Source organism: Ovis aries, chromosome 3, assembly GCF_016772045.2.
Source record: "Ovis aries strain OAR_USU_Benz2616 breed Rambouillet chromosome 3, ARS-UI_Ramb_v3.0, whole genome shotgun sequence".
In the NCBI taxonomy this organism is placed as follows: Eukaryota; Metazoa; Chordata; class Mammalia; order Artiodactyla; family Bovidae; genus Ovis; species Ovis aries.
In genome coordinates, this window is record NC_056056.1 from 5,200,740 (window position 1) to 5,223,492 (window position 22,753).

Here is a 22,753-nt window from a genome sequence, read left to right on the forward strand (position 1 = left end):
TCTCCAACTCTCCTTCTGTAGCGCAGCCCGGGCCTGAGTCTGCACTCACGGGCTCTGGTCTCTGCCCAGCCTGACCTCAGACTTTTCTTTCATGATGGGACCCTCGGAGAATGGAGCCTTGAGGTCCTAAGGGGGCATCAGAGGCGTTGCACTTCATCTGTTAAAGAAAGGAAAAAGATGGGCAGAAAGGGAAACTCAGAAATTTTTAGTGTTTTGGGAGCACAGTTCTTTCAACCATGTTTAAGGCTTATCACTTCCCTTCCAAAAGGATTTGAAGTGACTACAATATTGAAAAGGCTTGCAGTATTTGACTTTCAAGAACTAAAATCAGAGAGATTCATCAAAAAGAAAGTCAAAATGAGTAAATGTGACCAGGTGTCTGCACACGCTCGGTGGAGTCATGAGGTTCCTGGAAGGACAGTCTGTGTAGACGGGTCTGCATAGGTTCAATTTTCTGACATACAGAGGATGGGACCCCCCCCCCTCCACAGTGTGGGGTAGGGGCTTGCTCTCCTTGGAGGGGCACCACGTCCCGCCCTGTAGACACTGAGGATGGCTCTGGGTGGTCTTCAGGCTCTTCTCAAGGGGCTGCTGAGCCAGGGTGGGGGGACCTCCAGCCAGAGGGCCACAGGGGTGGTTTGGCCTGAGTGGTGTCCTCGTTTGAAAGACTGTGACCGGCCCGTCACGGCTCAGCCGAGTTAATCTAATGACTTTTTCTCTTGTCTGTTTTCTTCTTCCCTCCTCTCATGTTCGTGTCTGTGTTCCACTCTGACTCTGTAGTACAAGTCCGTGTTTAGGTCCTATTCGCAGGATTTCGTGCCTCACAGCCAAGCTTCCGTCCAGCCTTTCCTTCCGTCTACCTCCTCTTCCTCTCCACACTTCCCACCTGTCCACCAGTCTCAGAGCTCTGACTTAGCCGTGCCGCCCGTGGCCAGTCTGCCTCCCAGCACCCTGGACGGGCCTCTCTCATCTCAGGAGAGCAGCTTTCACGGGAACACTGTCTGCCTTCCTTCCGAAACCTCTTTCACTGACTCGCCCCAGACGCCTTCGGTGAGAACTCAACACACACACCTCCACGCGGGGCTGCACATCCCAAGAAAGCCTCCGCCCACCCTCGCTGTCGAGGCCGTTGCTGGCGTGGGCCCCGTCGCGGTGGCTGGGCTGAGGGGTGCACAGGTCCCCCTGGTGAGATGGTAGCCCGTCAGCTTCCAGAACAGAAATGAAACCTTCCGTGTGGATTCCCAGCAAACTAGGATCTGATTTTCCACAGATGGGTCAGTGGCTACTTAGAGACGATCTGTTGTCCTAATCGTGACGTGTAAATCCTGCTGGTCTTCCGTGCGGTTGGGGGGATTCTAGAGAAGGGCACAGAGGCCTCTGACAGCCCAGGGGCAATTGCGTGTAGAGTTGTGTGGCACTGGGGGTGGGGGCCTGCTTGCCGTGCGGCCCGGCGGCCTGCAGTGCCTCCTCCAGGCTCAGGGCAAGGCTGCTGTGCCTGGGGATAGGGGGACGGGGCAGGACAAGTGCAGGCGCCTGCAGCCGGCCCTCCAGCGTGGGGATGTTCTCCTTCCCTCCGTGACTGCCCCCCATCCTCCATTATTGCCTCCCACCCCCCGTGATTGCCCCTGTCCTCCGTGATTGCCCCCCCGCCCCCGTGATTGCCTCCCATCCTCCGTGAACTACCCCCCCTCCTCTGTGACTGCTCCCCCTCCCCTGTCCCCCACCCTCCGTGATTGCCCCCGCCCTCCGTGATTGCCCCCATCTCCTATCCCCCACCCTCCATGATTGCCTCCCATCCCCCACCCTCCATGATTGCCCCCGCCCTCCGTGATTGCCCCCATCTCCTATCCCCCACCCTCCATGATTGCTTCCTGTCCCCCATCCCTCGTCCTCCATGACTGCCCCCGTCCTCTGTGATTGCCCACATCCCCTATCCCCCACTCTCCATGATTGCCTCCCGTTTCCCATTCCCCGCCCTCCGTGATTGCCCCTGCCCTCCATGATTGCACCCCCATCCCCTGTGATTGACCCCCATCCCCTATCCCCACCCTCCGTGATTGCCCCCTGTCCCCCATGACTGCCCCCCGTCCCACATCCTCCTGCCCTCCGTGACTGCCCCCTGTGCCATGCTGCAGCCCCTGATGTCCCTGCTATAGCAGAGCACGGAAGAGTATGCCTCTTCCAGGGCACTTTGAGGGCCAGAGTGCCCATGACGTCTTTGGAGAAGCTCCAGCGGGAAACCTGGGTCCCCTCTGACAGAGACAGGCAGTGGCAAAAACAGCTTTGTCCCCTGACCCTGGCAAGGTCCCCAGGGAATGGAGGGCACTGTCTTCCCCTCCTTGAGAAAGAGCATCCCAGTCAGGGCCAGCCTGGCGGGGCCATCACAGGTGGGTATCTCTCATCCTGTCTCCCCCAGAGCGAGCACACCTGTGAGGGGGACTACGTCAGTCTGTATTGCTCTGGCCAGAGCAGCGAGGAGCTGGCCCGCCCTCGAGGAGTAAGTAACCTCGGGCTGCCTCGTGCATGCAGCCAGGCCTGCGGCTCGGCCCTGCTCCCATCGGCCTGAGCCTCCTGCTCAAGAGCTGCCTGGCCCGGGGCCGACCTGGCTCTGCAAGGAGAGGACGGTGCTTCCAGCGGAGCCTTCTTTGCTTTCGCTTCCGCGTGTGGGTCCCCTGCAGCCTAGCCAGCGGGCCTGCTGGGAATCACAGAGCAGCCGGCTCGGCCCTGGCTGGCTACTCTCAGGGATTTCTTCCTACCCCATCTTCTGGTGTTGAGGCCTGTCTCCTGTCCATCCTCTGAGGCGGGGAATTCTCTCTCCTGTACCCAGCTCTCCAAACCCACACCCCTCCCCCAGCAAGCTCCACGTCCACACCGCTGCTCCCAGGGCAGCTGGTGAGACCCCCAGGCCTCACACCGTCGTGGTCGCCCTGGTCCTCTGCTGTCCCAGTGCCAGGTGGCTGAGGGGCCGTGCTTCTGCTGAGCAGTCAGCTGTCCGGGTTTTGCTGCAGCAAATCATGAGCGAGTGCAGAACCTTCCAGAGTAACTCTCCCCACTCTGAGCCAGTCCCAGTCCCTAAAGGGGGTACCCTGAGGGGACTCCGTCCTCCTCTGGGGTCAGCTCAAAGGGCCCAGTCGTTGAAAGCATGGTCACTCTCATTATGATGACCCCGAAGCACCTCAGATATCCACACAAGCAGGCCCCACTTCAGGTGTTAGCAAGCTGTAGAATGAGGTGGAGTTCCCACTCTGGTGGAATCCAGCCTGGTCCTCGGGAGCTGTTTTTCCCCGGCTGTCCCTTGCATCTTCCAGGTCAGCCTCTGTACACGGAGCCCGTCCCAGGCTGACCTTCCAGGGCTCCCCTCCCCCTGTGACCCTCCATGAGGACATTTCTGCATCTTTGTGTCCTGCCCCCCGGGTCCTCCCTTCTCTGTTGCGGCCTGGGTGGCAGACCAGGGGTGCCAGGGCCATGTGGTCACTGAGAGGGGTGGGCCAGGTTCCCAGGAAGAAGCCAGGGCGCTGGAGGAGGGAAGGGGCTGTCTTGTGTGCCTGAGCCCGTGACAGGGTCAGGCGAGCACTGTGGTGCTAAGGGCGTCTGTGGCTAGGAGGTCAGCAGAGGTGTGCTGCACACCCCGGGGCACAGCGGGTAGGGCTGCAGCTTTCAGCACTGGGGGCGGGGGCAGCCTCTCTTTCTCCGTGTGCCCGGGCACGGGGATGCCCGCCAGCAGGTAGGGTGTTGGTCAGCGCCACAGGGGAAGGGCATGCACTGGCTGAGCTTGGCTGCGTGGTAGGTAGCCCCCGGGGCAGCCCTTTCTGCCGGGAGGTGACGGGATGGCTCTGTCTAGGCCGGCAGCTGACGGAGGCTGTGAGTAGCGGAGCCTTCACTCTCCCTGAAGGCCGGGTACTACTCGGAAGAGGCCGTGCTTCCTGTGTGCCGGTCACAGTGGACACGTTTATGTCTCAGGCTGCTCCCTGGGAACTCGCGCTCCGAAGCCGCACGCAGGCAGGTGCTCTGCGGAGAGCGGCCCAGTAGGGGCAGCTGTCACACACCCAGCTCTGCCTTCTCTTTCCAGGAGTCACCCGCAGCAAAGGACGGACACTCCAGAGATGCCATGTCGGCTGGCTGTGTGCCTGGGAAGGAGGGCAGGGACGGTGGAGACAGGTAGGAAAGCCCCTCATGGGGCAGGCACCCTGAGAACAGCGTGTCAGCCGTCTGGTGACCACTGCCCCACCCGCAAGGCCTGCGGGGCTTTGGGTTCACACCTGGGCTGTGCAAATGCTGTGCTTTTTACAAATAGAAAGTTTGTAAGCAGCCCTGCATCAAGCCAGTCTGTGGACACCGTCTAACAGCATCTGCTGGCTTAGTGTTTGCATCACAGTTTGCTAATTCTCCCAGGATTTCAAACTTTCTCACTATTACTGTATTCATTATGACAGTCTGTGATGTTTGAGGTTACTATGGTAATTGCTTTGGGGCATCACAGACTGTGCCCATGTAAGATGGCAGACTGAATCAATAAACACGGTGTGCATTCGGACTGCTCCACACTCTGCAGGTAGCTGTCCCCCGCACCCGCCCCGATCTCCCTCCCTCTCAGGCCTCCCTGTTCCCAGACGCACAGTAGCGAAGTGAGGCTGGTTAATAACCCCACATTGGCCCCTAAGTGTTCAAGTGAAAGGAAGAATCACTCCTGTGTCACTTTAAATAGAAAGCTAGAAATGATGGGGTTCAGCGAGGAAGGCGGTTTGAAAGCCGCGACAGGCCTAGAGCTAGGCCTCTTGCACCAACCAAACAGTCAGGCATGTTGTGAAGGCAAAGAAAGTCCTTGAAAGACATTAAAAGGGCTGCTCCAGAGATCACACGAATGGTAAGACAGAGAAACAGCCTTCCTGCTGGTACGGAGACTGTTTGGGTGGTCTGGATAGAAGAACAAACAAACCAGCCCAGCACTCCCTTAAGCCTCATCCAGAGCAAGACCCTAATCTCTCCAATTCTGTGAAGGCTGAGTGAGGTGAGGAGGCTGCAGAAGAAAACTGTGAACCTGGCAGGAGGGGCTCATGAGGGTTCGGGAGAGAAGCCGTCGCATAACATGTAAGTGCAGGTGAAGCAGGAAATGCTGATGTAGGAGCTGCAGCAAGTCATCGAGAAGACCCAGCTCAGATCACTCATGGAGGTGGCTACACGAGACAGCAGATGTTCAGTGTAGAGGGAACAGCCTCCACTGGAAGAAGATGCCATCCAGGCCCTTCATAGCCAGAGAGGAGAAGTCAATGCCTGGCTTCAAAACTTCAAAGGACAGACTGACTCTCTTGTTGGGGGCTAACACAGCTGGTGGCTTGAAGCTGAAGCCAGTGCTCATTCACCATCTGAAAATCCCAGGGCCCTTAAGAGTGGGGCTCACTCTATTCTGCCTGCGCTCTGTACATGGACCAGCAAGGCCTGGGTGACAGAACATCTGTCCACAGCATGGTCTGTTGAGTATTTGAAGCCCACTGTTGAGATCTGCTGCTCCGAAGAAAAGATGCCTTTCAAAGTAGTGCTGCCCATGGAAAATGTACCCGGTCCCCCACGAGCTCTGATGGTGAGGTTTGATGTGTGATGAAATCAGCGTTGTTTCTGTGCTTACTGACGTAACAGAATCCCACCCCTCAAAGGCCTTCATGCCAGCCCACAGACGGCCACTGCTTCTTGAGTATCTGCACATGTACTGTTCACCTTACAACTACCCCAACAGTGTTTTCTTCTTCAAATCCTAAGCCAACCTCTCCTCCGCCTCTTACGAATTCAAGTGTAATGAAGGAGTGTAAAAGGTTCCTACCCACAACCTTTTTATTGTGAGTTTCTAGAGGTAGTGTGTATGTTGTATGTCGTGTATATTCGAAGCTGTTATGAACATGACCCTCAGTCCCTAAATATTTCAGCCTGCCTCAAAAGTGCCAACCTGACTACAGTATGACTATCACACCCAAGAAGAGTAATAATAAATTCCTTCTGATATACAAATGATAGAAAGTGAAGAGGAAGTAAAGATCCTCCTGATGAGGGTGAAAGAAGAGAGTGAAAAGCTGGCTTGAAACTCAACATTAGAAAAACTAAGATCGTGGCATCTGGTCCCATCACTTCATGGCAAATAGACAGGAGGAAAGCAGAAGCAGCAGCAGATTTTATCTTCCCAGGCTCCAAAATCACTGCAGACAGTGACCGCAGCCATGAAATTAAAAATACCCTTGCTCCTTGAGAGAAAAGCTGTGAGAGACCTAGACAGCATGTGTCTCATAAGACCGATTTTTTGGAACCAGGTCAGTCAGGATTCATGTCTGCATTTGGCCGTATGTCTCTGTAATCTTTGGTGACATTCTCAGCGTTGGCCCGAGTCAAGCCTGACCAGGTGTGGAGATGCGTAGCAACTCTCCAACCTGCACGTAGAAAGGGTAATTGCAGGACCCGCCAACCAGCTCTGCCCCCTGTGACTTCATGCTGACATCCCCTTCTTTGTGAGATGTTCCACACATTCAATTTTTCCTTCCTCTTTTGGCTAAGGTTTGGCTGGGGGTCCTAGGTGCAGAGCTAAGCAATATGCATTGTTTTTGTCAAGCCTAAACATAAATAGTTAAAGATATGGTGAAAACAGCAAGAGACGGGAAAAAGTGGAAAGCTTTCCCCAGGGGCCCATTGACAAGGGCTGCCCACCCAGCCTGCTCTGGCTGCTCCTGAGTCGTGCCCGTGGGGTCCGTCTATGTGACGTGGCGCTCAGGTCTCCCCGAGTGTTAAGGGGTGGTGAGTGTTCTACTCCAACACCCAGCGGCAGAGGTGTCTTGCCAAGCAACAGCAGCTCGGCAGCTCCACTGCCAAGTAGAGGGTGGGGTGGGATGCCATTTTTCAGAGTTCAGGCGGCCCTTGTACGAGAAGCAGAGGGATGAACATGTTGTCGGGCTGGAAACTGTTCTTGCGACGCTGTCCTCTTTCCGTGAAGGCCAGAGGACAGGCCTGAGCGTGGTTTTGCTTGGCCCCTCCAGGTGGTCAGATTTTATGTCTTAGATACTAAGGATTAAAAATGAGGCCTCTGACCATAAGGCCAGTCAGTGGCTCATGAGGTCCTTCATGAGAATGATGGGGATCCCGGAGAAAATGCTGGGGGAAAAGCAAGGTGCCTACAGACCCCGCGGCCATCTGCTTGCTGCGTCCCCATCCACTCCCCATGTGCTTCCTCTGGGGGTTCTCCCCTCCCCAAACTCCTGCTCAGTGCTTCAGTCCTAGCTTGCCCGTCCTGCCCACAGGCCATCTTGGCCCTTGTCCCCACCAGCACTCCAAGGACAAGGGCCTGGTTCCCGCTCCTTTTCAGTCCCCCAGAGAAGTAGCCCCGGGCAAAGACCTGGAATGGCACTGAGATGGGTGCTGGCCCGTCCTCTGCCCCGCTGGCCCGTCCCCTGCCCCGCTGGCCCGTCCCCTGCCCCGCTGGCCCTGTGTCGTCCTCTCCTGGAGTACTGACTGTCCATGCAGTGGGCCTTGACGCAGATGACTGAGACTGTGACTTCATCAAAGCTCTCAGTGGCACCTTCTTGATCTGTGTGCTTAATCCCCTCCACTTAACCAATGGAGCACCCAGAGAGCAGGGGCTGTCCTGAGGTCACACAGCTCATCAGGAGCAGTTAGAAACCCAGTCTGCATCCCAGCGTCCAGCCGCCCCCGGCCTCCTGTGGCGGGGTGGCAGCGGGTCTGGCCTTTACATGGAGCTGCAGTCCGGGGAAGGCTCGGTCAGGGAGCATCAGTGCCACCCAGGCCCCACGCACGGCGTCACGTGGCCTTGGCCGCAGGCACGGAGAGCCCCAGGCCTGTTGGCACAACACAAACCACACCTCTTTCCAGGGCCCGGAAGTCACCAGACGCTCTAGAGGCTCAGTCGGAGGAGGAGGTGGATGAGCTGTCCCTCATCGACCACAACGAGATCATGGCGAGGCTGACACTCAAGCAAGAGGTGGGTCTCTCAGGCTGTACGTGCAGCGTCTTGGCCCAGAGAGAGGGTGAAGGGGTGTGGAGAAGGGAACCTGGAAGTGACCCACACAGAAAGGCCACAGCCAAGTGCTGACCTCCGGTGGCCCTCTTGTCCTGGGGGGCACCCTCTTGCACCCTCTGCAGGGCCCCCTCTGCACCCTCTTGTCCTGGCCCCATGCCTGGGCCACTGCAGGTGCTCCAGGACTCTGGGCACATGGGCAACTGCCTGGAGGAAGTGTGCTGTCCCCTGCTCCAACACTTGGAGAGTGAGCTTGGGCAAGTGGCCTGTCCTCCATAAGCCCCAGATGACAGGACTCTGGAGGCTGTGGTGAGAACGAAGCCCACGTGGGTGCTTGGCTCGGAGCCCTGTGTGCTGGGCCTTCCTTAGTGCAGGGTGTTTCCATGTTGTTAGTGACAGAACCGTCCACATTCTCTCTCTGGGGGAGGCGCACACCAATGAAGGGATTTCAGGCCTGGCCACACGGCTGCCTTCAGCCCGTGTCTTATCAGAAGAGCCTTACTGGTGAACATGGCGCCCAAAGCCATCACCGCCCGAGGAGCTGAGCTGAGAGGGCCTTCCTCTCCCTGCTGCCCAGCAACCCTGGGGACTTGGGGGAGCAGCGCCCAGTGACAGCCTTGACCCCTCCCCGAGGAGGTAGCCATGTTCTACACACGTGTTCTACATGACAGACATGGCCCAGTCATGGCCCGGAGGAACCAAAAGGCGGGGGCTGGCTCCTCTTCGGAGAGAATGATGTGACTCTTGCCAGAAGTTTCTTCAGAAAAAGCAGGTCCTGGGCGTCGCTGCCCTGCCTTAGCTAGGTATCCAGGATGCTCCTGGGACTCTGGGCTCCAGGGTTAAAGCCTGCCCTAGAGAGGAAGCCGCGGCTCTGAGAGTGAGTGCTGGAGACACGCGGAGGCGCGCACCGGGCAGTCTCCTTCAGAATTACAGGGCGCAGCCTGGGCCTCCTGGTCCTGTGACAGCTCTTTCTTGGCTCCAGACCAGGTTTATGGGTGAACGCCTCCATTTGCTCTTAGGAAAACAAGACTTTTCCCTTAATAGACAGGCTGCGGTCAGTATAAGCCACACTGGCTATAACTCAGCATCTTTGTGACATATCTCACTCCTCTAAGGGCTCCCAGGAAGAACGTATGTCCCTCCCCCAGAGAGCAGGTGTGGGTTCAGCAGCTTGCTGCAGCTCTCGCGGAAGCAGCCTGCCATCTGGACCCTCGTCCCGCACCCTCTGGTCCTGGCTGCCTCCCCATGGGCTCCCCTGCCCTCTCCTCCCCTCTCTGACCCATGGGCTGGAGACCCGTTGGGAGCCAGGTCCCCGACCCAGCAGTGTCCTCAGTGCCCGGTGCCGTCTGTGGAGCGTGCGGGTCAGATGAGCACCCCGGCCTCTGCAGCTAGGCTGGGCCGCTCCCAGAGCATGGGGGTGCCGCGAGGACCTGAGGGATTTGTCAGCTCGTCCCTAAACCGACTCACGGCTGTACTCTGCCCCACGCCCTCCTCTGCTGTGCTCCTGCAGGGCGACGACGGGCCAGACGTCCGTGGAGGGTCAGGTGACATCCTCCTCGTCCACGCCACGGAAACGGACAGGAAAGGTACGGCTGCCCCGTGCAGAGCTCGCCGATGGTGGGGGCGAGGGGTCCCGCTAAGCCACGGCTCTGCCCCCTCCCCTCCCCGCTCCTCCAGCACTGAGCGGGTCGGAGCTGCGGTCCTGTAGTGAATGCCACTGGGGGACAGGTGACCCGCATGCAAAGCCAGCGCCTGTATGCCCCAGCTCTTTCTGAGTGGGTGCTTTGTGTGCAGGTAGTGGGCCCCCGGCCTTGTCAGGGGGCGAGTTTCCAGGGCAGAGCTCAGCACCTGCGGGCACTGCACAGACAGGGCCTGAGCAACAACACGCCTGCCATGAAGCCATGCTGACGGACGGGGAGCGTGTTCTAATTTTCCTGATGTTTGGCCCTGGCGGCCGCACTGGGCTGCATCTCTTTTCCTCTGGGGGCTTTGTGGGCAGACACCCTGTCCAGTCCCACTGCAGCGGTCCCGGCACCGAGCGGGGCTCCCCGCCCTCAGCACAGAGACACCCCATTCCCGCCCTGGTCCTTTGGGAGGGCTGGAGAAGCAGGCCCTGTCTGTCTGCTGGCGAAGGCTCAGTCTTTCCAGGTTGTGTGTTGGGGGGGGGGGGCGCGGCTGTGAGGCCAGTGCCCATGACCTTGGTCGGGCAGGAGGGGCCATGCACACAGGCCCACAGCTAGGCCCTCCTCCCCCCACATCCATTTCCTTTTTATGTTTTTTAAATTGTCAGAAAGATGACGGAACAGCAGTGTTAAAGTAGGGAGTGGAGGAATTTAAAAACCTCGGTCTTGAAACCCTAACCCCCCAATTTCATGTCTGTACTCGACCTGGTCCTCACGTCTTGACAGCAGGTTTCCCCAAGTATGTCGCCCAGATGGAAAATTTTAAATTAGGAAATCAGTACCACAGTAATTGTTTGCACTGCTGAAAATTTGAAAAATAGAGAAAAAGAAGAAATGGCTCCCGCAGACTCTCTGCAGCCACGCTGTTCCCCTGCGGGTTTTTTCTGACCCGAGCACTGCACAGTCCTGGAGACCCTGGGTTTGAACCCTGGCAGGCAGCCGCTAGCCCCTGCCCCACCTCAGCTGACTCGGCTTCGTGAAGCAGTTAGGCGCCCTGTGGGTGCGAAGGTTGCATGAGCTGAGATGAAACACGCCTGGCACATAGGAAGTGCTTGGGGGGGGGGGGTCTCTGCATCCCCGGGACAGCCCCTGCAGTGCCCCCTCCCCCACGCCTGCTGCACCAGCCAGAGCTCCACCCCAGCCTGCAGAGAGAGGCTGGACAGGGGCCAGCTTCAGACCTCGGCTTTTAGCAGGAAGCTGCTGACCTGCCAGGTGCCAGGGGCTGCAGCCCGTGCCAGGGGCTGCGGCCCAGGCCAGAGGGAGCCCGGCGGGCAGGGCGGCGCGAGACCTTCCAGCCGGTGCTGACTCGGCCTGGGGAGGCGGCCCTGCCGCCCCCGGGGGCTTCGTGCACTCTTCTCCTTGGAGGGGTTTTGAGGCTCCAGGCATTTGTCCCCGGTGTGGACGCTGAGTTAACGGCCCTGGGCCGTGGCAAACTCCTCAGGCAGGGGCCAGCTGGAGGTCCCGGGCTCGGCGCAGCCGCAGACCCCTGCTTTCAGAAGGAGTTCTTGGCTGGTGCTCGGCCCACCTCTGCTTCCTCATCCCTCTCTGAACAGAAGCCCAGTCTTAACAGGAGTTGGGTAGTGTCGGCGGGGGTTGTTGTGCTTGGAGCCCAGGAGGGAGCCCAAGCCCAGTGCCACTGACCCCACTGTGGCCCCCGCCCTGAGCCCCCCTCAGGTCACTGCTCCACTGACCGGGCCTCCCTAGCATGCCCCAGACATGGGTGCAGGGGGCGCTTCTCCCCTCGTCCTGGGGGTGATCAGGGAGGGCAGGGGACAGGAGCCAAGGCTTGACCAGGTGGGGCTGCTCAGCTGGAGAAGGGGTCCTTGGGGCCTCCCCCCCGCGAGTTGGGGGAGGGATGAGAGAAGACAGTAGACAGTGGTCTGTGTCCAGCAAGTACACACTCAGCCTCACAGGGAGGACCGCCGATCAGCCTCCTGGGGAGGACCGCAGGTGAGCCTCACAGGGAAGGCCATAGCTTCATGGGGAGGATTACAGGTCAGCCTCACGGGGAGGGCCATAGCCTCATGGGGAGGACCACAGACTTGGGAGCCAAATCCGGACTCAAACCTTAGCTCCAACACAGGATAACCTGAAGTTCACCAGCTTGACCAGGTCCTTTGTCTCCAGGAGGGACCTTCATTTAAAACTCCCCGATTTTTTCCTCAGTGTCAGAGACTGCCTAGTTAGGGTGTGTCACAGCTGTGAATAAAGGGGCTGTTGTGAATCTGGAAAGTCTGGAAATCCCCGATGAGAACCAGCCCCTCTAAACTTTAGGGAAGGAGAGGTGTTGGGTGGGAGCAGCCAGCCCAAGTCCCACCTGGCCGCCGGGCCAAGCTCCTCCTAGTGGGCCCCTCCCTCCCCTGGCACCAGAGCCTGCACCTGGGAGTGTCCAGCGGGGTGCCAGGCAGAGCCCCAGGCCTTTGCCTCAGCCTCTCACTGTGGGGAGACTCCTGGGCCCTTCCACCCCTCAGCGTTACCTGTCACTGAGCTCTGGAACCCTGCTGACAGGTCTGAATTGTGTTCTCTGCCCGTGATGGTTAAGACTCGAATCACCAAGTCTTTGGGCAAACGAGAGGCCCTCGGCGTCCGGTCAGAGGGGAGCACGTCTTGTAGCAGGCGTGCTGCCGGTCGGCGCCCACACCAGCAGCAGGCCAGCTGACCCGCTCCTCATTCCTCCCTCCAGATCTGGTGTTGTACTGCGAGGCCTTCCTGACCACCTACAGGACCTTCATCACGCCCGAGGAGCTCATCAAGAAGCTGCAGTACAGATATCCTCGCGCGCCCACCTCCTTCACAGAGCCCTCCACAGGGGGCGCAGTGCCCAGCCCAGCTCTGCATGTCCCGTCTTGGGGCCTCAGGCCAGGCTCCTTTGAGCTTCATTCTGTCTTGAGAGGGCCAAGTGACGTTACGTGATGTGCTTGGAACAGAGGGTGCTGCCTGGTGGCCATTGTGATCACTGGGTGATTCTGAGCCAGAAGGACCTGATAGACCCTGAGGGGTTTCCCAGGTGGTGCTAGCGGTAAAGAACCCACCTGCCAATGCAGGAAACACGGGTTCTACCCCTGGGTCCGGAAGATCCCCTGGAGAAGGGAATGGCAACCCACTCCAGTGTTCTGGCCTGGAGAATCCCATGGACAGAGGAGCCTGGAGGGCTGCAGTCCGTGGGGTCACACAGTCGGACATGACTGAGCACGATGCACCCTGAGGGAGGGAGTGTGTGGGCCCCGGCGGGTCCAGGTCACTGAGCTCCGGGCGTGACAGGTACAACGTGCACGGGACGCGAGAGCATTAGGACTCCAGGGAACAACCCCGGGGCAGGTCCAGTCTCTCCACAAGGGCATTAGGACTCCAGGGAACAACCCCAGGGCAGGTCCAGTCTCTCCACAAGGGCACTAGGACTCCAGGGAACAACCCCGGGGCAGGTCCAGTCTTTCCACAAGGGCACTAGGACTCCAGGGAACAACCCCAGGGCAGGTCCAGTCTCTCCACCTGCCAGCAGGCCCAGCAGTGGACAGAAGCTCGGCGTCCACGCCGCAGCCAGTGCCCACCCCGCGGGGCTCACTCTTTCAGAGATGACGCCCCCAGCAGTGGCCAAGGAAGACCCGAGGCCACCAGGGACCTGCTCGGTTATCTCTTTCTCAGATGCAGTCTTGCCCCTCCTGCTGAGGCTGACCTGCAACTCCTATCCCAGGAGTGGGTCCCCTCCTGGCCTCGTCCTGCATCACAGCCCATGGCTGCCACCTGCTGGACAGCCCAGCCCTGGGCGGGCAGGCCTGAGTCCTTTCAGCTCTCCCCGCCCTCCCGTGCCCAGGCATCCCCCACCCGGCCTCCGTCTCCTCTGTGACCCACCTCGGGGCCCCGGGCCCTCAGAACTGGACGGCCCATGCACAGACTTCCTGCCCTCCAGCCTCACACCTGCAGTGGCCGCAGTCCTGGCTCAGTGATGAGAGTGACTCACACCTGCTGAGACCCCCCTGGTGTCGGCTGTTGTGCAGAGCGCTGCACGGGTGACCTCCCTCGGCCCTGATAGTGTTTTATGTGCTTACTGTCACTGTAAGGCAGTGCCCTGATACTATTTCACACCGTGTCTAATTAGGGAAAGCGAGGTTCAGAGAGGGTCATGGGACCCGTATGGCAGTGTGGAGGGAATGCACCCATGCCCAGGCCTCCCAGACCCGGCTTCTCAGCATATACGCTGCATGGCCACTTCAGGCGTCTCAGTGGACAAGTCACAGCACCAAGACCCTGGGCGCAGCTGGCTGGTGAGCCCTGGCATGGCAGGCACCGGCACGGCCCCTGGTCTGTGACTCCCTCCCGAGCGCATTTCCAGAGAGCAGGTGGGAGGGAGCCGAGAAGGGCCCGGAGACAGCGAACCCAGGAAGGCAGTGAGAAGCCTTGACGCCCCAGGGCAATGGGTCTCCGGAGCTGGGGAAAGGCCTGGGGATGGACGACAGAGTGACCTGCCCCGCCGGGCTGTGCACCTCCCCCAGGGAACTGCTTTCCTCTGCCTGAGCCCAGGAGGCGCCACGTGTCAATGCGTCACATGGACCTTGGGTCCACCCGGGCAGAGAGGCAGGCCTGGGCATGCAAGGGACGGCTCTGCAGGCAGGAGAGGCTGGTGGTCAAGAGCAGTCCTCAGGGTCAAATAGGTGTGGGCTGACCCCCGTCGCAGGCCTGCCGCCCCACACAGGCCTCTGCCCTCCCTATGTTCCCAGGGTTCGCTCAGGAAGGGGTCCAGAGTAGGGCGGCCCTCCCCTCACGTCCCCACCCCTGCCCGCGAGGACAGCTGTTTCTTTAACTCAGGCTCCAAGTACGAGAAGTTCTCTCCATTTGCCGACACATTCAAGAAGCGTGTGAGCAAGAACACATTCTTCGTGCTGGTGCGGGTGGTGGACGAACTCTGGTGAGTCTTGTTTGCAGGAGGGCAGGCCGCGGGTGTCGGGGTGTAGGCTTCCCCAGAGACCTGAGCCTCCCATCACGTTTCTGCCTGCGTCTCCTGGCTCACCTGCCCACCGCCCCGCCTAGGGTCCCGGATGGCTCGCTCCTGCCAGCTTCAGCACGAGCCCCGGGAGGATGACCTGGCCCCTCAGACCTAGTCGGCCCTGACTTCCTCGTGGGGGCAGTGCCCTCGGCCACCAGCGTTGTGGGGGGCCTTCTCCCGCCCTCCGCAGCTGTCCCTGCTCCACTGAGTGGCGCTTGGCCATTTCCCTTCGTTTAACAATCACAGAGCACAAGGTTCCTTTCCTGGGTCCAGAGAGCACCCCCAGCCCTGCCCTCAGGAAGGTGACCTGCTGGGGAGTCACCTCAGTGACCGCGTGGTGGGGCTGGGACACACTGTGTGAGGAGGAAGCACAGGGGGGTCCTGGGGTGGGGGGGGGTCCGGTCTGCAGAGCCCAGACGGCTTCCTGACCTATCACCCTCATGGGGCCTGGAGCTCCTCTGGGGCAGCGTTTGTCTCCAAGCCCAGGCCCAGCATGGCCCCTCATGCTTGTCCAGTGCCTCTGAGCATCCCCCGAGAGGACGGCAGTTACCTGCCACCATGGGGGCTCTGCCGGCAGGGTGCAGGGTACAGGCAGCCACCCCGAGACCCTCTGTTGCTCCCTTCCCACCAGCAGTTTCCTAGCTCTGCTGCGGGGTGTCCCGCGGCCCTCGGGGTCTTGGGGGCTTCAGGACTGGTGCCAGCAGCCCTCTCCTTATGTTTGCCTCCTGCGCCGCCCCGCGTGGCCCTTGGGGCTCTAGCCTGGTGGAGCTGACGGAAGAGATCCTGAAGCTGCTGATGGAGCTGGTCTTCCGCCTGGTGCGCAGCGGGGAGCTCAGCCTGGCGCGCGTGCTCCGCAAGAACATTCTGGACAAGGTCGACCAGAAGAAGCTGCTCCGGTGCACCAACTCTGACCAGCCCCTGGCGGCCCGGGGCGTGGCAGCCAGGTGGGCCCCCACGGTGTGCCCGGCTGCTCTGGGCGCCCCCAGCGGAGAGGTGCTAGCAGCCACCGCTCCCGTTTCACTCAGCGCCCCCCTTTCCCGGCCCCATGGCCCCACGTGCAGTTCTGACCGGGCCTGTGACAGGGTGCCTCAGGGCCAGCCACGGGGGTCCCCCAGGCTGGGCGTCTTTTCCAGGGTGGTGATGTGTGGGCCATCCCATTTTAACAGGAAGTGGGGTGGTAGGGCATGTGTGGGTGTCCCAGGACTGGGGGCAGGAGTGCCTTTCAGGCTGTGGGCAGCACCGAGTTCTTTCTGGTGCTAATACAGCAACTGTTACCAGTAATTCTCAAAAGCCCCCGTGCCACCCTGACCATTCTGAGAATCTGTACAGGTTCCAGCCTGCCGCCCACCCCTCCCCCGCACCGTGGGGGTCTGCTGGTGGGTCACCTCCTCGGCAGCGTCTCGGTCTCTGTGTGGCTGTGGAACAGGTCGAGTTCCTGAGGCCTGCAGGGAGGCCCCCACCGTGCCGTCCAGACCACTCATCTAGTGCCTCTGTCTTCCAGGCCTGGGACCTTGCACGACTTCCACAGCCATGAAATAGCCGAGCAGCTGACTCTGCTAGACGCCGAGCTCTTTTATAAAATAGAGGTACAGCCGTTCCGGGGGGTGGGGGGCGTCCCTGGCCCAGCTGAGCGCCGCTGCTCGTCCCCAAGTGAGACGAGCCGCCGCTCCCAGCAGAGCCGGAGGGCCCGGGTTCTACCTGGTCCCTCTGCTTTTCCAGATTCCTGAGGTTTTGCTTTGGGCCAAAGAGCAGAACGAGGAGAAAAGCCCGAACCTGACCCAGTTCACGGAGCACTTCAACAACATGTCCTACTGGTGAGACGGGCCTCGGCGCAGACCCTCCTGCCGGGCCCGTGGTGCCTTTGCAGAGCGCCTGTGGCTAGGGGGAAAGGGCTGCCCTTTCATCCCTCCCCACTCCTTCTGGAGACCTGTGAGCATTCACTGTGACCCAGAGGCAGGGCAGGACAGAGCGTGTTCTGCACATCGAGAAGGGCCCCCTGGGGACCAGTTGAGGACTCGGCCAGGACTGATTAGCAATGTCTGCCATCCATGGCGGCAGGGGATTGTCTTAGCTTTGCCACCCTGCACTGCTCACGGCCCTGTGGCCCCAGGGCTGATCGGCACGCTGACTGCCTGAAGAACAGTGAAGGAGTGGCTGTGTTAATCCTTTATTCAGCCTTAACTTCTTAGAGCAGAGTGAAACGCCACAGAGCGTTTACGATGTAATGCAGCAGAGCCACTGGACCCACAGTGGGACTCGGGGTGCCCACAGCCTCTCGGCCCCGACAGAGGATGGCCAGGCAGGCTCGTCCCGACCCACACACAGCCCATCGCCAGCACCAGGGAGCGTCTGGGACTTTTCAAGCGCTCTGAAGACAGCATGCTGGGGAAAGTGCGGCCTCTCCCCCTCGGCCTGCTCCCCTCCGTTCCCCTAGAAGCCTCTTGCTCCTCAGTACGCACTTGGTATAGCTGCCTCGCAGAGACCCAGGCAGTTTCTGGTCCACACAGCCCTGAGTGCCACCACCAGCTGCCCCTCTCTGGGCACTGGGGGCTCCAGACACACCCCAGGTCCTACCTAGGAGTCAGCCACGCTCCTCAAGGCAGACTCAGTGCCGGTGCCCCAACGGGGGCACATCCTCTGGGTGGCACGGGTCGAGGCCACCGTGAGGTCCTCCTGCAAGCCTGGCCTTAGGCTGCAGCTGAGGTTCTGAGAGGTGGCCTCCCTCGTGGCCTGCACGGTGGCCCATTAACCGCGCCCTCCCCCCTCCCCCCGCCAAGCTGATCCTGAGGCCGGTCACAGGGTGTTTCCAGCTGCCCTGGTGCTTGGGGTCAGGCTAACCAGGAACGCCCACATCCGTGGGGTCAGAGGTCCCCATCCTGGAGTTCAGCACTGGCCCTCTGGTTGGCAGAGGCTCGTGGCCAGTGGGTGCAGGCACCCACCTCCCATGCCCAACTCTGAGGACCAGCCAGGGGCCCGGAGGGAGACCAGTCACTCAGTGTCCTTCTCCCCTCGGTCTGCGCAGGGTCCGATCGATAATCATGTTGCAGGAAAAGGCCCAAGACAGGGAACGGCTGCTCTTGAAGTTCATCAAGATCATGAAGGTAACTTGGGGCCTCATCCAAAGAGGCGACCCCCGCCCATCCGCGCCCTCCCTCACAGCCGCCTCCCCCTCCCTGCAGCACTTACGGAAGCTGAACAACTTCAACTCCTACCTGGCCATCCTCTCGGCACTGGACTCGGCCCCCATCCGCAGGCTGGAGTGGCAGAAGCAGACCTCAGAGGTGGGTGGGTGCTGCCTAGTCTCCAGTCACTGGGCCCTGTGGGCGCGGGAGGCAGTGCCTGGGTCGCCCGCCCCACAGAGCTGTGCCCAGGCCCCGCTTCCCCAGGGGCTGCTGCGGGCGGGCGTGTGAGGCGCGGGGGCCCCGTGACCAGGCTAGACCTGCTGTCGGGTGGAGTGCTCCCGGGAGAAGGACGAGCTGCTGAGCAAACGTGACTGAGTGGCCCAGCCCACCCTGGGATCCGGGAGGCCCCGAGGAGGTGCTGGTCACCCTGAGACCAGAGTAGGCGCGTCCTGGGAAGGGAGGGGAATTCCCATCAGAGGGGACAGAGGCCAGTGTGGCCACATCACAGGAGTCCTGGGGCACCCTCATCCTGGCGTGAGAGCTATTCCTGGGGAAGGGAGGCAAGGCCCACAGGGCTAGGTGTTGGCCAGGCTCCCTGGGAGTCGTCTCCCGACAATATAAAGGGACAGTTATGAAACAGTGGTGTCTGGAGAAGTGGGACATTCCCCCCAGCTGCTCCAGAAACACATAAGAGGGCCTGAGAAGGCAGGGAAGGCTTCCTGGAAGAGGTGACACGTCAAGGTGAGAGGCACGTGACAGGTGAGGGGGCACAGCCCGCCCAGCGTGCAGAGCAGCGAGGTCACCGCCCTCCCCGGTGGGCTCTGCCTTGAGTGTAGAGAGGTGGGAAGGCAGGCTCGAGGGGGGGGGGGGGGGGGGGCAGCACATCCCGGCCTGCGGCGCTGAGCACAGCCAAGCAGCAGCCCTGTGTCCATAGCAGGCCTGGCCTGCCTGCGGGGGGGGCCTGGCTCTGGGTCAGCGCTCGGCGTTGTCGCCATGCTCATGGATGGTGCCTTCTCCCGCCAGGGCTTGGCTGAGTATTGCACGCTGATCGACAGCTCGTCGTCCTTCCGCGCCTACCGGGCTGCCCTCTCGGAGGTGGAGCCGCCCTGCATCCCATACCTGTGAGTACAGCCTCCCTCGGGGTCCCTTCGCTCGCTGCCCCACGGACAAACCCGCGGGGAAAGGTTTCCAACCTGGGCGCTGTGCTTGTACCTAACTTAAAACGTGCTCCTTGTTAGACGGTGGAGATGAGCGAGGGTCCAGTGGCAAGGGCTCGCTCTGCCCACCCGCCCCGTCCCGCTGCTCCTCCACCCCGTCCCTGAGCGTGTGTGGGTGCTCGTGTGAACAGGCCTGTGGCACCGTGCTCTGCTCAGCTGCCCCGGGCCTGGCTGCACCTCACAGCAGCCCGAGGTCCCTCCAGTTTCCCCAGGGACCCTGGGAGTACCTGGCTGAGGCAGCCCTGGACAGGTGCCCCTGTGGGCTGGGACGAGGGTAGGCGTTTTCACCAAAAAGAATCCATGGCACGTGTGCTTGGGAAACAGCAGGAAAAATCAGAGCTAAGTGGGTTTCTTGTGCACGTCAGATTCCTTAGTATGGTAGCAGACAGCGGGGACTTCCAGGAGACAGACAGGAGACTCCGCAGTGACCTGAGGCCGAGTATCCAGGGGCACGTCCCTCAGGCCTGCACCCTCAGAAACGCGGCTCTTATAGCTCACAGCCCCCTCCTTGCCTCCGTCCCACCCCAGCTCTGTGGGCAGCTGCAGGCTGTGCCTTCCCCGCTGGGGGAACTGCCCCGCCCCTCGTCAGGTGGCTTCACGCCCTCTGTGTGAAAGCACGTGACCGTGCCCGATAACCCAGGGGATTGACACCCCCCCACCACCGAGTTTGGGGGTTCTGTTCTCCCATCCCTGTTACTTGCACGTGGTGGACTGTGGCTCTGCTGGGCCAGCACAGGGGTTGCGGGGCTCCCTATGTAGCAGGCAGGCCTGAGCCCACCTTTCCGGAGCCGCAGAGCCTGGGAGTCAGGAGTTCCTGCCAGAAGCAGCACAAGCACCCAGGCACGCTCGTGGAGCGCCAGCCCATAGACCTGCTGCCTTCTGAGCCGCCCCCAGGGTGCTCACCAGCTTGTCTGTCTCCCAGGGGGCTCATCCTGCAGGACCTCACCTTCGTCCACCTGGGGAACCCAGACTACATCGACGGGAAGGTGAACTTCTCCAAACGCTGGCAGCAGTTCAACATCCTGGACAGCATGCGGTGCTTCCAGCAGGCGTGAGTGTGGCCGCCCCGGGGAGCCCCGAGCTCTGGGGGCCAGCGGGGGCACGCCTGCCCCGTGCGTTCGCTGGGGCGGTGGGGGTCCCAGGGCTGTGTGGCCCTCATGGCCGCCCCCTCCTCCCCCAGGCACTATGACATCCGGAGAAACGACGACATCATCAACTTCTTCAACGACTTCAGTGACCACCTGGCCGAGGAGGCCCTGTGGGAACTCTCTCTGAAAATCAAGCCCAGGAACATCGCGAGGAGGAAGACAGACAGAGAAGAGAAGACCTAGGGGCAGCTGCCGCGGGCGAGGAGAGCGCCCGGGAGGCGCAGGGCCGCTCCGAGGCTGGAGGGGCTCGGACCTGTGCGGCGGTGGCGGCCCGGGAGGCGCAGGGCCGCTCCGAGGCTGGAGGGGCTCGGACCGGTGCGGCAGTGGCGGCCCGGGCGGGCCCCTGCCGTGCCAGACAGGCGTCCGGAGCGCGTGGCCGGCTCCATCCTGCACAGCAGCAGAACCCCCGCCATGGCGGAGCCACAGGCAGCTCTCACGGCCGAGCCGTGACCCGGCGGTGTGGGTTTGGTTGGGGTTCTCCTTTCACGCCGTCTTCCGCTCTGCCTGTGTCCCCTCCCCAAGCCCGGGAGCTGCAGAGCACGCGGTCAGCAGACTGAGGGACAGGGGCGCTGTCTGAGTCTGCTGTTGTGACGCAAAGGCAGGGGCCCGTGGGCTGGGGCTGCCTGGCCGGTGACTGGATGACGGGACCTGCAGGCGAGCGGGGAGACCGGGCAGACTCCTCTCACTTCCCACGTGCTGCTTTTTCAGCGGAAGAGGGGGTGCTGCTCACCTGGCCTGGAAAGGTACGACAGGGGCCCCCTCAGCAGCCCGGAGCTGGGGCTCTGCTCACGGTACCGCCCGCCCTCACCGGGCCTGAGCAGCAGCCATGTCAGTCCTCCTGTTTTGCCCCTTCGTCTCCCCCTGCCCTCACCCCCTAACCCGGGCACTGCGGGAGCTGGGCAGGCAGGCCGTGACCCCACAAAGATCACTCCAGCTAAGCGGGGCGGCGCTGTTGGTGAGTCCCTTCAGAGAGGGGAGGGTGGGCCAGCGGCCCCGCCTCTGTCGATTGCCGTGTGCCTTAAACTCCAGCTCCTGCGGGCTCCCCTCCCGCCTTGTCCCCAGCCTGCTGGGGCCAGATGGGCTGCTCTTCAGCCCTTTCTGCCGTGTGGGAGGCTCTTTCTGCCGGCTCTCCCATGGGAGGACAGGGTCCCGGCTGCAAAGACCCACCTGCCAGGCACAGCGTCTTCAGGGGCAGGTGCTCTTTTACCCTGCGCTTCCCCCTAAGCCACTCTCGCTGCTGAGGCTGACAATCCGAGGCAAGGTCAGTGGGGGCTCCACACAGAGGCGCCCACCGGACTCTGAGCCAGCCAGGCCTAGGTGTGCGGGCAGGCCACCCCCCTCCTGATTAGTTTCACATCACTGAGTGCCCACTGTTCCTGGGTTTGGGACTCGGGCAAACGGCAGGCTAGATCCAGGCTTAGCCCAGTTTCAACAGAACGAAAAGAGTGGAAGCAATCTCTGTTGACTATTTAAAGAAACAGCCCTGTCACTCTGAGTCCTTCGTGGGCTTCTGAACAGTTTTTACTGAGAAGCCATCTGTCCTGTACACAGAGGGGAGGAGTCTGAAATGTCAGCTACGACCCCTCAGCAGCGATCCTTGGGCGGAACGCGTCACTTTATTATTTAAGGAGTGTGTGTGTAGAGTCGCTGTTTATGAACAGTACTGTGTGTGGGGTTGGGTTTTGGTTTGTTCTCGCTTTTTTGAGTCCTCTCATTTCAGCCTCCCTCCCACCTCCCTCCTGGCCTGGCCAGCTCTGCTGATGCTGCCGCGTGTGCGGAGCCGGGCCTCCATGGCTCAGGGCCGAGGAACCGTGTGGACTGTGGTTCCCACAGTGGTGAGCTGGGGCGGGGGGAGCTTTGCCACCCCTCACTTCAGAGCAGACCGGGCACGCCGTGCAGGTGGGCCAGGTGGCCCCCCTGCATGAGGGGAGCAGGTGCAGTGTGCGTTTTAACTTATTGGGCTCAGGGTTCCCCACCTCCACCTCCTGGAGACCCTTCCCTGGCTCTGGGCGCTGCCAGCCTGGCTGTGTGGTTTGTCTGGCTTAGGGGCCAAGTCAGGTGTTCCAGCCAGCCTGTATGACAAAGACACCCTCGGGAGGATTCGGTTCCCTGCGGGTGTGTGTGGGTCAGGGTGAAGGCAGGCATGCACCAGGTCCGAATTAAACCCCGATTCTAAGCAGCGCTTCCCCCCACTGCCTCCCAGTGTTATTACATTGTAATATATCCCCGACTAGACTAACTGGCTGATCGTGGCATCTTCCTAAGGACATTTCAAACCTGTAACTTTTATATGAAAGGAAAATAAACACAGATGAAAGCCGCGGCCGCCTGTGTGTGCACCGCATGCCGCGTGTCAAAGCAACCATCTGAGCTGTCTCCTTTCTTTGATCACCCTGAGGGCAGGAGGGGTGAGGGGCCTTCTGTCCCCGTCGCTGTGGTCCCTTCTCACTGTTCACAGTTTCTCCACCTGGAAGTGGCAGCAAGGACAGCCCTACCTTACAAGGTCTGTGAGTGTTGAGCAAGTTACACCTGGAATGGTATCTGTTACTCCTTAGCCTGTATCACATACCAACCACTCTGCAGTCAGCTTTATCT

General features: G+C 60.9%; 1 protein-coding gene across 13 annotated transcripts in view; it reads left to right on the forward strand.

The window, feature by feature from the left end:
* The window catches only part of RAPGEF1 (Rap guanine nucleotide exchange factor 1), a 136,521-nt gene extending 114,001 nt beyond the window's left edge, over positions 1 to 22,520 (forward strand). For 9 of the 13 annotated variants that reach the window (XM_027966247.3, XM_042248036.2, XM_042248038.2 and 6 more), the window contains 15 exons: positions 781 to 1,050; positions 2,417 to 2,497; positions 4,070 to 4,158; positions 7,864 to 7,972; positions 9,519 to 9,594; positions 12,374 to 12,458; positions 14,501 to 14,593; positions 15,430 to 15,615; positions 16,173 to 16,257; positions 16,391 to 16,485; positions 17,694 to 17,772; positions 17,851 to 17,952; positions 18,817 to 18,914; positions 19,933 to 20,061; positions 20,191 to 22,520. In XM_027966247.3, the coding sequence (XP_027822048.1) occupies positions 781 to 1,050; positions 2,417 to 2,497; positions 4,070 to 4,158; positions 7,864 to 7,972; positions 9,519 to 9,594; positions 12,374 to 12,458; positions 14,501 to 14,593; positions 15,430 to 15,615; positions 16,173 to 16,257; positions 16,391 to 16,485; positions 17,694 to 17,772; positions 17,851 to 17,952; positions 18,817 to 18,914; positions 19,933 to 20,061; positions 20,191 to 20,341 (1,728 nt within the window). In that variant the 3' untranslated portion in view covers positions 20,342 to 22,520. The remainder of the gene's footprint in view (positions 1 to 780; positions 1,051 to 2,416; positions 2,498 to 4,069; positions 4,159 to 7,863; positions 7,973 to 9,518; positions 9,595 to 12,373; positions 12,459 to 14,500; positions 14,594 to 15,429; positions 15,616 to 16,172; positions 16,258 to 16,390; positions 16,486 to 17,693; positions 17,773 to 17,850; positions 17,953 to 18,816; positions 18,915 to 19,932; positions 20,062 to 20,190) is intronic. The other 4 variants (XM_027966252.3, XM_042248042.2, XM_027966251.2 and 1 more) reach the window with 1 other exon arrangement.
* The last annotated feature ends 233 nt before the right edge of the window (positions 22,521 to 22,753 follow it).